Below are 13,950 nucleotides of genomic sequence, written 5' to 3'. Positions count from 1 at the left end.
CCGTATTCACAAAGCATTTTATCTTACCACTGAGTACTCCTAAATCGCACTAAAAGATTTTAACTAGGAGTTTTCTCTTAAAAGTTATTCACAAAGCCTCTCAGGCCTAGAAATCTAGACGCACCCTAGCGGTTGCTGCCAGGGCTAGTCTAGCAACTCTCCATTGGCTTGTGAGCTCAAAAAATTAAACTTCTATCAGGCCAATCACATCGTGTATAGAGTCGTTAGGCGGGCTTAACATAATGATGAGTTGCAACGGTTTGGCTTGAATTCCCTGCTACTTGAAAACAAAGAAGATGGATGTTGCTGTTGGCGAACCGTCTGACAAGAGTTAAGCTTTTTTTAAGTTGGAAAGTTTGAACTAGCGAACTAGCTCCGCTGGTGGGAAAACGCATGGGACTCCTAGCGCTGTCCTATTGCGTGCAATGGGAATTTGAAAGACAACCGATTATCCCGCCCCTCGGACTGAGCACTGCGAACGGTGAGTGCCCAGACCCTACATTTTAATGTGGGTCTGGCTCGTCAGGCTATCTCAGGCCTACTCTTAGTAAGGAAAAATGACAACTCCTAAACTAAGAGTGAGTCTTCATTGCTATGGTTGACGTCATTACTCATGCACCATCTTGATCGAAGTGACCACCTTGACTGGGTGATGATTATAATGCGGGAATGCCAAAAACCTCCCCTACAACGATAAGTGACAGGTGACAGGTCTTTGCTGGTGAGAATGCGTGCGCTACACAAGTACCGCGAGGATAGAAGATTATGCTAAATAGCCCAAATGAATAAAGAGTAGCCTAGTAGCATAATGAAATACACTATGGATTGATGCATTACCTTTGCAACATGTTTTACATAATCTTTATGAAGACACGTAGCCTGTTTGTAAATAGGAGAAACAATTTAACAATTTGATTTACAATGAAACGTTACTTTTTGTTTACATGTTGACAATAAATGGTTTTGGTTGTTGTTGGTGGCATTATTGCATCACTTAGTTACAATGCACAATTATTCCTTCTTTTAAGCGGTCACAGACTTAGGTGCTACTTTTAGGTCTAAAATGCCTTGTGAATTACTCCTAAAGGTACGAGTGACACGGCCATTATTTTTAGGAGTTGCTCCTAAATTCACCAGTTGGGAGCTACTTTAGCCTTAATATTCTTTGTGAATACTGGCCCAGAGCACTAATACTCCTAATAAATGAACTAAAAACAAATAAGAATATCAGAATAAACACTATTTTTTAAATTAAAAAAGAAACACTTTCAATACACTCACAACATGCACATTGCTCCATTATGTAGAACGATGGTGGGGAACAGATAAAAGAACTGAAGTGTCTGTGGCTAGTCTAGCAATGAAACATCTTGTGGACATGATAATGAATGTGTGGGAAAGGATGCTAATAACTAATGGACCTCCAAGAGGGAAGACACATATGTGGAGCTAATGGAATCCGCATGGTTTTCCATAAAATAGAAATCCATAGCTACACACACACACACACAGAGTTGGAGAGAAACACACACAGGGCTCACAAAGTTACGGTGGGAAATCTGAGCAATGGTTCATGTGCCATTTTTTTAAGAGGAAATCAGCAAGACTTTGGGACCATCTAGAAATAAATAAACCGTCACTGGAGTGCTGGCTGGCGGATACGTGGGATATTCCACCCCCCACACCACCATTGTCCTGCCCCAAACGGAGTGAAACCAGAGACACGAATGAGAGATGGACTGAGTGAGCGACGCGAGCGGGAGAGCAGACGCGCATCTGTCTCCAATGGCACGAGAAGAGAAGAGAAGAGAAAAGAAAGAGCACAAAAAAGAAAGATGAGGAGAAAAAAACAAAAAACGAGTGAATATGACATGGTCCCCAGTCGGCGGCGGGTGTTTTTCCGCAGGCCTGGCACGGGGCAGGAAGGGCCGCAGGGCGAGAGAACAAAGGAGGGAACGCGGCGACCCGTGGCCCTCGGCACATCCTGGAGCGGGGCGGCTGCGCTGATTTAGCCCTCCCCTGGTGCCTGCGCCGCCCCCCGCTTTATTGCCTTGTTTTCGGGGGCCTGAGTGTCCCCAGTCTGCTGACGCGGCGCTACTCAGTACAGTGTGTGACAGTGAGGAGCAACGGCTGTGAGGTGTGTCGGTGTGTGTGTGTGTGTGTGTGTGTGTGTGTGTTTGTGTGTATGTATGAAAAAGTGAAGGACCTTATAAGCTCAGTGATGTGATACAATTTATGATGCTTTGTCTCAGGGTGTCTGTGAAAGTAGATCTGAGCGCTTCAGAGTGGATAGGTGAAATCTGCCAAATGGTCAAATTGATAAGTGTGAGCAGCGGACGACGCAGAACAGGAAATGGCCCTCATGACTGATTACTCCATTGTACGTGCTAGTCTCATGAGTCTCACTGACCACTTTTGCCTTGGATGAAGATCGTGCACTGTCCACCAGACAATTGAAAAGCACAAAGAATGTATCGTCTATAAAACCTCCCCATTAAAGATCCACTTTAAAACTCAAATATATACAGATCACAAATAAAAATGATTCTTCCTTCCCAAAAGCTACAAACAGCAGCTTGTTGCCCTAAGCAATCAGGAGATTTTGTTTACTTAAAGAAAGACTGCAGTGACTGGTGTTGCTTGTTGACATGTTTCTTGAGACACAACAATGACTGTCCTCTCTCAGACGACTCACCCACAGCCCAGAGTACTGAGTCGAAGGTGTCGGTCTCGTCCTTCTTCGTGAAGGTATTCGTCCAGGTCACCTGGAGACCCCCAGAGGGCAGCTTCTCCACCTTCTTAGGGGCACACTTCCAGGCAAACTTGGTGCCATAGGCCTCCATATAGTCAGTCACCAGTCCGGCCATTTGCTAAAAAAGTGAACAATGACAATAAATCTCCTAAATAAATCTCCTAAACAATAAATGTTTTTTCCCCCGCAATAAGCCAGAGCAACTCTACAAACAGCACTTACATAAGCATGATTTTAAAATTGCGTTACAGACAATTATACACCTACACTGTAGAGTGGAAATTACCAGTGAGACCTTTATTATTATTAATGAAGAAGAAAAATACAGAGTTAGAAAACACAAGTCTGGCCAAGTCGGTCTTCCTGTTATTGCCAGACGGGCTGTTTAGCCTGAGTGTGGTGAGTCACCTCACAAGTGTCTGACACAAGTCAACGTTTCTGACGCTGCTGCAGGCAGTGGCAAACACACACACACACACACACACACAGGTGTAATGTGAGAAGAACACACACACATACACACACACACACAGAGAGATGCATGCACACACACGTCAAAGGACAAACATTTTGTCTGCAAGCAAGATCATTGATAAAACTTGTTAGCAGGTGCTTCCGTGTTATTTTACACTCATGTCCTGATACACAAATCAGTCATTGTGAAATTAAATCATATGTAATAGTACACAATATGTATTAATATATATAACAGTATGATTCCTGTATAGCCCGGTATTAACCGAACACTGACACATCCAAACACTAAGCATCTTCCTCTGTATCCTCTCTATCCACAGTTTCTCAGCAGCAAAATGTAAGTAGAATAGTAATATATAACAAACATCCAAACAGGCAAACTAGTGCTCCAGCAGTCAACTTAGATAAATGGGACATTTCTCATTTCTCTTGTGCTAAACAATCATAATTTCATTGATTCAATTTTTCAGTTCATTTACAAAATTAACTTTGGCAGTCAAAATTACAACATGTTCTGTCAACACTGGCAATTAGAACACCAAGTCATGAACATAATGGCTGCCAAAGAGGCAAGGCTTTCAGTGTCATTAACCACACATAATGTGCAAATCAGTCCAGGCAATTTAGTAGTCCATTCTGCAGGCATTCTAACACCATGAACTGAAATGTATTTCATGACACATTTCATGAACTCACATCCATTATTATAAGAGAAAATGAGCCTACATTTTTACATTACATCTTACTGATACTGTTTTTCTTATTCCGCCATGCCTGGACAGAAATATAATTATCACTCTTATTTTGATACACAAACAAGACCAAACCACAACTGTACATAGCCTGAAATTGATCAGTGTTGACAGTCTTCACACGGAGCTGCACCTCTCCCTGCTCTCTGTGCTAGCTCTGCTCATGTGATGACGCTGAAGTACACACATTCAGATGCTCAGGCACCTGGAAAGGAGATAATAAGCTACACAAGAGAGCAAACGCACAGCCTGCACCCATACCTGGTCAAACCCCCGGAGGGCGATGCTGCGCACCATGATGGTGGTGTCCAGACCGATGCCCGTCAGGAAGCCTGCACACTCCAGGCCCACGTCTGCACCGGCACGAGTTCAGGAGACATACACCACTACACAAACCTCCAACCTCCAAACAAGATGCATCACACATACACAAGTATAGATGTACACACACAGGTCACTTTTTTTCCCCCAGTACTTACCACTAACTGTTTGGTTTTTATATATATATCCACCCAGTCATATCTAATCATATTTATTTTGTTTATGTATCCCATCCCATATTTATCTTTATTCTGTGTTGCTTCCAGTCTTAGAGTTACCAAACAATTTCGGTAATGTAATGCGGTGGTAATGTAATGGTTAAAGAACTGGGCTAGCGTGCAGTAGCCTAAAAGTTTCTCCGGGGACAATGTAATCCCTTGCAATACAATTTTTGGTGGCAGGTTAGGGGGGTGATCACAGTTTTTAACAAATTTGCTATAATATAGTTGACATATGTAAGTCACCATGGACAACAGTGTAAGTGTCTCATATGCCGCATGTCTCTCTACAGCGTGTTATGATGAGATGAAAACAACAGGCACACTCCACCCAAACTGGACTGGCAGAACAGAAGGATACAGCTGGCACCCACCACGAGCCTAAAAAAAGACACCAGAGAGAAAGCAGTTACACTTACACTTAGCGCCATTCCCACATGAACAAGTGAAGTACAGCCTATTCCTTTCAGCACATCACGCCTTCCCCTCCTACACAATAGAGAGCCTATATGTTCTACTTCCCTACGGTGTCTGATACGGTGCCAAATTCAACAGTGAACATACAGGTAGGTGAGCCACAGGGGTGTATTTCTGAGCCCAGAGAGGAACGCTGAAGCGATGAAAGTGGCCAGTTGAGTTCAATTACTCAACAGTGACAAACGCATCCAAGCAGAGAGGAAAAGGGGATGGGGGGGGTTCACCAAGAAAATGACTGAACAAAAAGCTGAAAAAGCTTTCACAGCAAGTCATAGGTGTAATATTTAATAAATGTAAGACTATATATATATATATATATATATATATATAATACATATAGCAACTAGGCAGTTGGTCAAGTTTGCAAGGTTTTGTTTTTTTAAAAGTGGTTGTCTGTACCAGCCTTAGACCAAATCTACTACTGTATGTGTGTGTGCATGTCTGTGTGTTCCTGGTGACTTGCAAGTGTGTCTGCTTGTATGAAATATTGGTGTGCTACTGTGGTTATACATGGACACGTACCACACCCATGTAACATGTTGTTTGCGTGTCCATGTCATATGCTTGTGGATGTGGACACATACACATGAGTCTGTGTCCCAGTCTGTGTGTGTGGCCTAGGTGGAGTGCTTCCATAAATCCATGCCCGGAGGAAAGCTAATTGCTAATGTCAGGAGCTAATCCCCATGGCTGTGGCGCGTTTCCCGGCTCAGGGTCTACTCACGGCCCTGCTGACTGAAGCCCGCATGGAGCTCCAGCTCAACCAGTGACAGCGCTCACACATACACACACACACACACACATACAGCTGTGCTTCAGCTCTTGCCAACACCAAAGGCCTAAGTAGAGAGGGAATTAGGACAAGATCTCTAACATAGCCCTGCACTTTCATCACAGTGTTGTCTCACACACACACACACACACACACACACACACACACACACACACACACCTACATGACATCTCAGAAGAGGCTGCTTGTACTTAGCCAGCACAGTCTGGAAAAGGCCTCTTACGGAGGGGCCTCCAGTACAGAGTGTCTGCGTCTGACAAGCCGACTCCATTGTGGAGGGGAAGGGAGTCATTGTGCCGAGAACAAAAGCTAATCCTGATGGGGAGGAGAGAGAGATGGTTTTGCAATTAAGAGTATCGCTAATGGACTGCAAGTCTGGAACTCCCTGTGCAACACACACACACACACACACGCACACACAAACAGAGACACACACACACATACACACAGACACACGTACATCTGTGTCTCTGCTGGCAACAGTAGTGTGAGACGTCTGGGAAGCCTTGAAGCCCCTGCAGTAGTCTGGAGGCCACAGATGGCATGAGTGGGCGGATGGAGGCAGGGCACTGGAAACAGCACTCTAACCTTGGGCACCAGTACTGGACGCAGTCACCCCATATAATATGACACGACTCTGGCCCACTGGCCGTCATTTACACTTATGCTTTTACTGACAGAGACTGATTCCATGTGCAGCAGATATTGGTATAGTTATTGATCATTTAAAGTTCCCACTGCAAAATTATATTGAGCAATCACACTGATTTACCATCATGGTTGAGATCGTTGATAACCTTCCACAAAAAAAAAAGAAATTAAATGTTTCTTTGAAATAATTTGAAACTGATACAAGTAATCAGCTTTCATCATTGTTTATTCCATGGTTAATGCAAATTAGGCTTCCCTTTTGTCTCTCTATTCAACAGGATATAGATAAAACAAATAAAAATGGTACTGGGATTAAATGAGATTTAAGTCTAGACTCCTAGAAGGCCACTTCAGAATAATCCACTGTTCTTGGGTGCCTTTAGCTGTGTGTTTTGGGTCATTATCCTGTTGTAGGACCTATGACCTATTACTGAGACTGAGCTTTCAGATACTGAGGCTGTCTGTTTCGCTCCAGGATGCCTTCTAGTCTTGAGTTCATATTGTGCCCTGCACAGATTCAAGGCACCCTGGGCCAAATGCAGCAAGCAGCATCAAAACATAACCGTGCCTGCTCCATTTTTCAAAACAGGTATGGTGTTCTTGGTGACACATTAAATGTATCGTCTGTGAACATAGAACTGATGTGAAAAAGCTCGCCAAAAAGCTCCAGTTTCATCTCATCAGTGCTAAGAACATTTCTCCAGATGGATTGTGACTTGACAATAAGCATTTTAGCCCATTCCAGTCTGGCTTTTTAATGTTTTTCTTTCAACAGTGGAGTCCTCCAAGGAGCCCACTGTTGTCCAAAAAGTGACCTATGGTGTGATGTGATCATACGAGGATGTACCTTGACCTTGACCTTGACAGTTTTCTTTGGCTCTTTGTGTTCCAATTTGCACTATCCTTTCTATTCAGTCTGGGGTCAGTTTTTCTCTTGCGGTCACATCCAGCGACCGTGGCTACTTTCCCATGCACCTTAAACTTGTTCAGAATATTATGTGCAATTGTGGTCACTGGAAGATCAAGCTGCTTGGAGATGTTCTGATAGCCTTCACCTTTAACATGTTTGTTTATAAAGTGTGTCTTTCTGATCCCCTAAGGCAACTCTTTCCTTTGATTTCTCTGGTCCATGTTCATTTTGGTGCAGACAATGTTACCAAACTGCAGAGTGACTACTTTTTTCCATTTAAACAGGCTGAATGACTGAATAGATAATCTGAATCAGATACATCTGTAATACAAATTATGGTGAAACAGCTTTAAACATCCCTATAATCCAATAATTTATCAGCTTTTTTAGGGGTATCAAAACAATTCTCTAGGTCATTTTAGAATAGCTTTGTAAAATAAACATCAAATGATCTCTTTTCAAACTTTCTGTGCTTTATTCTATTATATACCAAAAGGCATGCAGCTCTACATGACCAAATTGCTTCGAATTTCATCACTTTTAAGGATTTAGCCACGACTGTAGTCACTTTGAATGGGACACATGAGTCAAAAACAAAACAACACTACCAGCATCTCAGACAGGAGTTCTTTGTAAGTAATTGTGTTTACTGATTGCACAAATAGCAAAGACATATTTCTTGTTGTTGCATTATCATTGTTATGATGGCTCCATGTCAACAACAACACCATGATGGTTGACATGGATGTTGTTGTTGATTGACATGGAGCCATCATAACATTTGCATAACATTTGCATGCTTCACGATCAGCCTCCAGGGCCTGCCCCAGTCACCCTGCCTCTACCTTTGCCCGTTGATGGCATCAACAACAAAAACAACAACCCTGTTCTTTCATTGCAGCTCTAGGCAGGAGACCGGCCTCTAACCAGAACCCTCTTTGGAGGCATAATGGCATCGCCACGGGCAAAGGTAGAGGCAGGGTGACTGGGGCAGGCCCTGGAGGCTGATCGTGAAGCACGAGAGGAATGCAGAGAGCAAACACAAGACTCCCACCCCACTCCGGCAGCCAGCGCAGACGGACAGTGCAGCACGCACACACACACACACACACACACACACACACACACGAGGACGGGCCTCTCTTTATCCACTTAATCTCCCCGCGGCACGACTACGATTTCGGAGCAAGGCCTTGCTCCTCTCAAAGGACTTCATGCAACAAATGCGTACACACATACACAGGCACTCACACACATACACACGCACGCTTACAATTGACATAGAACCTGGGAGTTATAAAAACATGGCCTTGTCATGTCAAAAAGAGGTGAATGAGACCTCAAAGAGGTGAGTGAGCAACTAAAACGCCCTGGTCACACATAGCAACCTTGTTTCACAATAGGGAAACGCGCAGTGGCTGCTTGAGATGGGGATGATTGAGCTTCCCAAGGGCTTACAAACCACCCTCAAAGACACTACAAGGGCAGCTGTATTTGTACAAGTGGCTGAATCATTTTTTGATTCCCCACAGGTGCCTAGTCAAGTCATTGTGCACGTACAGGAGAGATCGGTCATGCGTGAAGGGATTTCAGATTGCTACTGTAGACAGGGTTATACATGTTGGGCTAGTCAGCCAGACTTCCTTCAGTATCTGACAAACGATCAACAACATCAGTTACCGCAAAGAGAAACTTTCCCAATCACATGCAGGGAATTGCGTTTCCATATCCACTCAGCCAACTGAGCCTCTGACTACAGGGCCTCTCTGGGCTGCTCCTAAGGGCCCCTTCTGTAGCTGTTTGGACTGAGACCTGGCTGGACTCAGGCCCTGACTGGACACCGCAGTGAGGACTCTTGATTGGCTGAGTGAGCACACTTCATTGGGCTAATCCCGCATCATGATTAGGCTGCACTGAGTCGATCAGTTGCGATTTCCACTGGGGACTGGGAAGGGAACAGGAGCAGAATTAGGAACCCATTTTCCTACCATTAATGCCGGAATACAAAATCCATACGACAAATGGATTAAATGTCTCAAATGAAAGCATTTCAACAAACAGTTTCATCTTCACACCAGGAGGCCCATGAATGCTGAAGCAATGGGGGCACTAGCTGGGCTGAGCTACTGCCAGCACTGTCTAAATGCATCATAAGTGCATCTCAATAATGCACCAAGAGAGAGCGGTACCAAGAGGCCAGACTAGAGCACTGAACAAGTTCATTTTATTTTAACAGCATGATCTAGGACTTTTCGGCTTTTACAGCCTACAAGGGAACAACTCCCCAACTTCTGAGAACATGCTATACAAGACCCTGCTGGATTCCATTTCATTCACTTGTCACCTACTACTCAAGGACCCAGTATACTTCTGAAAACTCACAATCCTTGACTGCAAATTCCCGTAGACCAAAAGCCCATCTGTCCAGGGCAAGCAGGAGAGTTCTACTTTCATCCCTAGGTACCACGGCGTGGAAACGAATTGGAGTGTATGTAGACTTCTGACAGAAAAACGCAGGGGAGGTTTTTAAAGTAAGTAGACGGTGCTTCGTATTTGAAGAACTACCTTTCATCGTTGCTCACAGACACATTCCTTGAGGTGCTAATAAGGCTTCAGTGTGAACAGATCACCGTCTCTTCACGCCTGCAGGTCCGTCAGGGCCTTAATGACCACCAAAAAGTACCGACGGCTATTCCACAGGCAACCAGCACATGCCTGTCCATCTCATTTTCTCCTTTCTTGCTCTTTTTCTGTCTATCTGTCTTCCATCCATCTCTCTGTCTCTCTCTCTCCCTCTCTCATTTCATCTCATTCAGGTGCGTTCTCCCTCCCTCCGCTCTGGCTGTCATTCGTCGGGACTGTTGGCGGGTCCTATGGGCCAGACGCACGCGAGCCTGCTGACCCCTCTCTCTCTCTCTCTCGCTCACCCCTTCTGTCCTCTCCCTACCCCACCTGCACAGCTGACAGCTCTGCTCCTGACCAGCAGCTTACCCAATCCAGGGAGGGAGGGAGGGAGGGAGAGAGAGAGAGAGAGAGAGAGAGAATCCCAGAACCCACCTCTCAGCACTCTCTCACAGTGGGATTTTAAGACAACCAGATCCAGCTCAAATAAAGACATCCCCAGACTAGTTAGCCACTCTACAAACTAAGAGTTGTAAAAGAACAGCTCTTAAAACTACCCTTACAAAGCTACAGCAGAAAAAAGAACTGATTAAAAGGACATTGTGATAATAGTACAGAAAACTGGGGAAAAATTGAGTTTGAACATATGAAGCTGCACTGCCATCAAGTGGCAAGGACCAAATACAGCATACAGCAATTTCAACCCTAGGATTAGAGATTGAGATTGAACAGGTCATAGCTGGATTAAATCAGTAAGTCTAAGAAGTATGCCACGGCACTTAGGCAAGAATTCACACGATGGACCACACGCCCAGTGGAAAAGGAAAGCAAGTATAAATAAAGATCTTCAGATCTAATTACCTCCACTGTAATCGCTAAAAGGCTTTCAAAAACAGCCTTTTAGCGATTACAGTGGAGGTAATTACAGACCAGTCCAGAAAGAAGCCGATAATGTTTGGCCTCTAAAGGAGTGCCAAATGCTCAATTAGCTAACCCTAACCCGTCTAAACGATCACTACTATATTTTTAGTATACAATTAGAATTAATCTCTTCCGGAGCTCTATTGTGTGTTAACTAAAGGCGGCAAGTACTGCAGTAAATGGTAATCAGATTGGACTTCCTGGACTATTGACAGACAGACAGACAGACAGACAAACAGACAGAACTCACGTCTTTCCAGGTGACTCTTTGAGCCAGAATATATCGTCACTGGTGATCCCATGCTCTATCGCTCCAGGGACCTGAGATGGGGCAGAAAAAAACAACAGCAATTTTGGCTGAGTTCCAGAGTTATCATTTTGTTTTCGATCGAGCCCTTCCAAAAGATGTCCGAGTGACGTCTATGCTCTGTCATCGCGTGGAGGCAGATGGATGGCCGCGGGCGCTCTCAAGGTTACAAGCAAGAGCTCATGATCACATCTTTTACAGACGGGAGGGCTGTGGGATGACACAACGGTAGCCCCTCTGCCAACAGCAGCAATAATGCTCTCCCACTGCTCTGGTTATCGTACAAGGTCAGTTTGCTGTTATAGACAGCGGTAGAGAATGAGTGAGACAGAGAGGGAAAAAAGATAAATAGAGACAGACTCAAAGGGAGACAGGCGAAGAGAGAAAGAAAGAGAGAGAGGATAGGTGGGAGAAAGAAGGACAAACGCACAGACAACAAAGAGGTAAAGGGAGGTGGCCCAAGGACTTACATGTGTGGGGTACTTTGGCCGGCCTCCAGTGGCGATCACAATGTTCCTGGCAGTGAGAGTCGTCTGCAGACAGAGGAGGTATCATTTGAGAGGGTCAGTGAGTTCAGACTCCGGCCTTCACACCGCCGGCCAGCTGCTTAGGTGCTGCTGCTGCACGCTGACAACTTTAGTTGGATGCAATGCAATTGAAAGGGCACGGGGGCAAATTAAAGCCAAGCTGTCTGAGCTTAAATGTGCGATAAATATTTCACCTCTTTGCCTCTGGCGGTTACTCCTTTGACTGTGTGTTCATCCACCAGGCTGCCCTTCATGTTGAGATATTTCACTTTCCTGCCATGCAGAACAAAAGAGGGTGAAATGTCAGGGACCACTGAACGCTTTTAAAGTGATACCGCCAATGTGACTGCCAAAAATCAATTAATGCATTCATCAAAGGCCTGCTGGTCAGGATCCGGACCAATTTTTGGAGTCTCTAATCAAAGGCTTGAAAAGATTCAAATCCACATAAAGTTTACAGAAAGCCTGGTCATGTTTAAATTAATAACAGACATCAGATCCTTAGAAGAAAAAAAAAGTATTCCTCTGATGATGTGGGATGCCAGTGTAAAATCAAATTATATGTAGGTCCAGGTCAGCCGGTATACTGCTTATCAAAAGAGGTTGACTAGAGGCAATAATCAATGGCCTGGCCATAACTAGTTGTAACTGGTTGGCACAGTCCTCCTGACTGTTTTTAACTGTTATTAAAGTATTTTCTCACTTGTCTTGTAGCTGAACTCGATGACCCCAGTTCAGTGATTTCACATGATTCTGCACAGCTGCTGACATTGTGGCCCTGTGACGCAGCAGATTAATGGAGTTAATATATTAACATTACAGATAAGCAACAGTCACACTATCAAAGATTCGTTTACACAACACTTGAGGACAAATACCTATGGCAACACTGCCCTCTCGTGCCAACACTTATGGTTTACACTATAACAACCTTTACACAACACCAATTCCACAACATATCCACTAGATGACAATATTGAGTACCAATGACGACCAAGATAGGAGCTAAATGCCTATAAGAAAAATGCCTTTACTGTCTTATACTGTCTATAAGACAGTAAAGACAAGTTATCAAATGTGTCCGCCATGCATCTCAGTCATAGCCTACCAATCATGCGATGCAGGGCCCGGTATCGTCCAGCCGTATTTCTGCGCATCTTTGAATGCAGTGCCGAAAAGAGCGGCTTGGTGCATCAGTTTCTTGGGTATGCACCCAACATTTACACATGTTCCTCCTAAACCCCATTTAGTACCTGAAGGCATGACATGTATACAGTTTATAGTTCATATTTCCAAATGTTGCTAAGGTATAAGGAATCAACAGCAACGGGAAAAGAAAGGGACGGGGTTTATTTATGCAAACCTTTGGCTGATGGTTCTACATAATCCAAGACAGCAACCTTCTTCCCGAGCTGAGCAGCTGTGGGAGAACCAAGTGTAAGTTACGTCCAAGTGAATAATGTCCTACATCTTGCACAGTTCATAGCGTGGTTGTCTACCGATCTGCTCTGGACTTCGCCAGTTGTACCATACCTTCCTTAGAGCATGCCAGACCTCCGGAGCCTCCACCAATGACCACGACATCATAGTCGAATTTACCTGAAATAACACGAGTTATTTTATGTCTATGAAGAGGTTTTCACATGCTGTCAAAGTTTGGACACTGGAGAAGTAGACTTGCTAGCTTACCTAAGTCACTGTTTACTTAGTTAACTACATAGCTAAATTACCCTTATTGTACAAGTATCGTTAACCTTAATACAGCCGAATCGGCTATCAATATAAGAAAAGCAGGCTAGTTTTATTAACGAGGTAAAAATACACACATACCTGTCAAATTTCTGGTTGATGTATGTAAGCAACCTACGGATTTTAACCGGTGCCTGCCTCTACAGAAGGCTGCCATGTTGTTTTTGACAAAGGACCCCTTTCCTTCAATATGTGTCTAGTACGATGCCTGAAATTTGATATATTTAAAAAAAAATAGTTGTGTCTTAATTATTTGTATGATTAGCATAGTTGTTCTAAATTTGAAAGTATTTTTTAATTTTTTTAAGTATTTAATAGGCCTATTATACATTTACATAATAGCCAATATAGTCCGAAATCTGGAAGGAAAAGTGATATTGGCCATGTTCACCATGGTCAGGAGTGCACGGCGGTTAAAGCAACACCAAAGAGTTTTTTGGTTCCTTAAAATAATGTTTCCAAAATCGTTTCAG

At 43.9% G+C, this 13,950-nt stretch overlaps 1 protein-coding gene across 1 annotated transcript in view; it reads right to left on the bottom strand.

Annotated features, from left to right (window-relative positions):
- Positions 1-13,655, bottom strand: part of txnrd2.2 (thioredoxin reductase 2, tandem duplicate 2) — a 37,300-nt gene extending 23,645 nt beyond the window's left edge. The window contains exons 1-11 of the mRNA XM_076269816.1: positions 13,559-13,655; positions 13,262-13,327; positions 13,092-13,148; positions 12,837-12,981; positions 12,432-12,506; positions 11,923-12,001; positions 11,672-11,734; positions 11,145-11,215; positions 4,882-4,901; positions 4,243-4,334; positions 2,696-2,870 (exon numbers count right to left, since the gene is read on the bottom strand). Of these exons, the coding sequence (XP_076125931.1) occupies positions 2,696-2,870; positions 4,243-4,334; positions 4,882-4,901; positions 11,145-11,215; positions 11,672-11,734; positions 11,923-12,001; positions 12,432-12,506; positions 12,837-12,981; positions 13,092-13,148; positions 13,262-13,327; positions 13,559-13,634 (919 nt within the window). The 5' untranslated portion in view covers positions 13,635-13,655. The remainder of the gene's footprint in view (positions 1-2,695; positions 2,871-4,242; positions 4,335-4,881; positions 4,902-11,144; positions 11,216-11,671; positions 11,735-11,922; positions 12,002-12,431; positions 12,507-12,836; positions 12,982-13,091; positions 13,149-13,261; positions 13,328-13,558) is intronic.
- Positions 13,656-13,950: the final 295 nt, after the last annotated feature.

This window comes from Alosa pseudoharengus, unplaced genomic scaffold, assembly GCF_046254945.1.
Source record: "Alosa pseudoharengus isolate Yale_2024_CS ecotype anadromous, Long Island Sound unplaced genomic scaffold, YU_APseudo_1.1 YU_APseudo_1.1_scf_6, whole genome shotgun sequence".
Classification (NCBI taxonomy): Eukaryota; Metazoa; Chordata; class Actinopteri; order Clupeiformes; family Clupeidae; genus Alosa; species Alosa pseudoharengus.
Note: the sequence above shows the minus strand (reverse complement) of the source record. Positions and strands in the feature narration are given on the sequence as shown.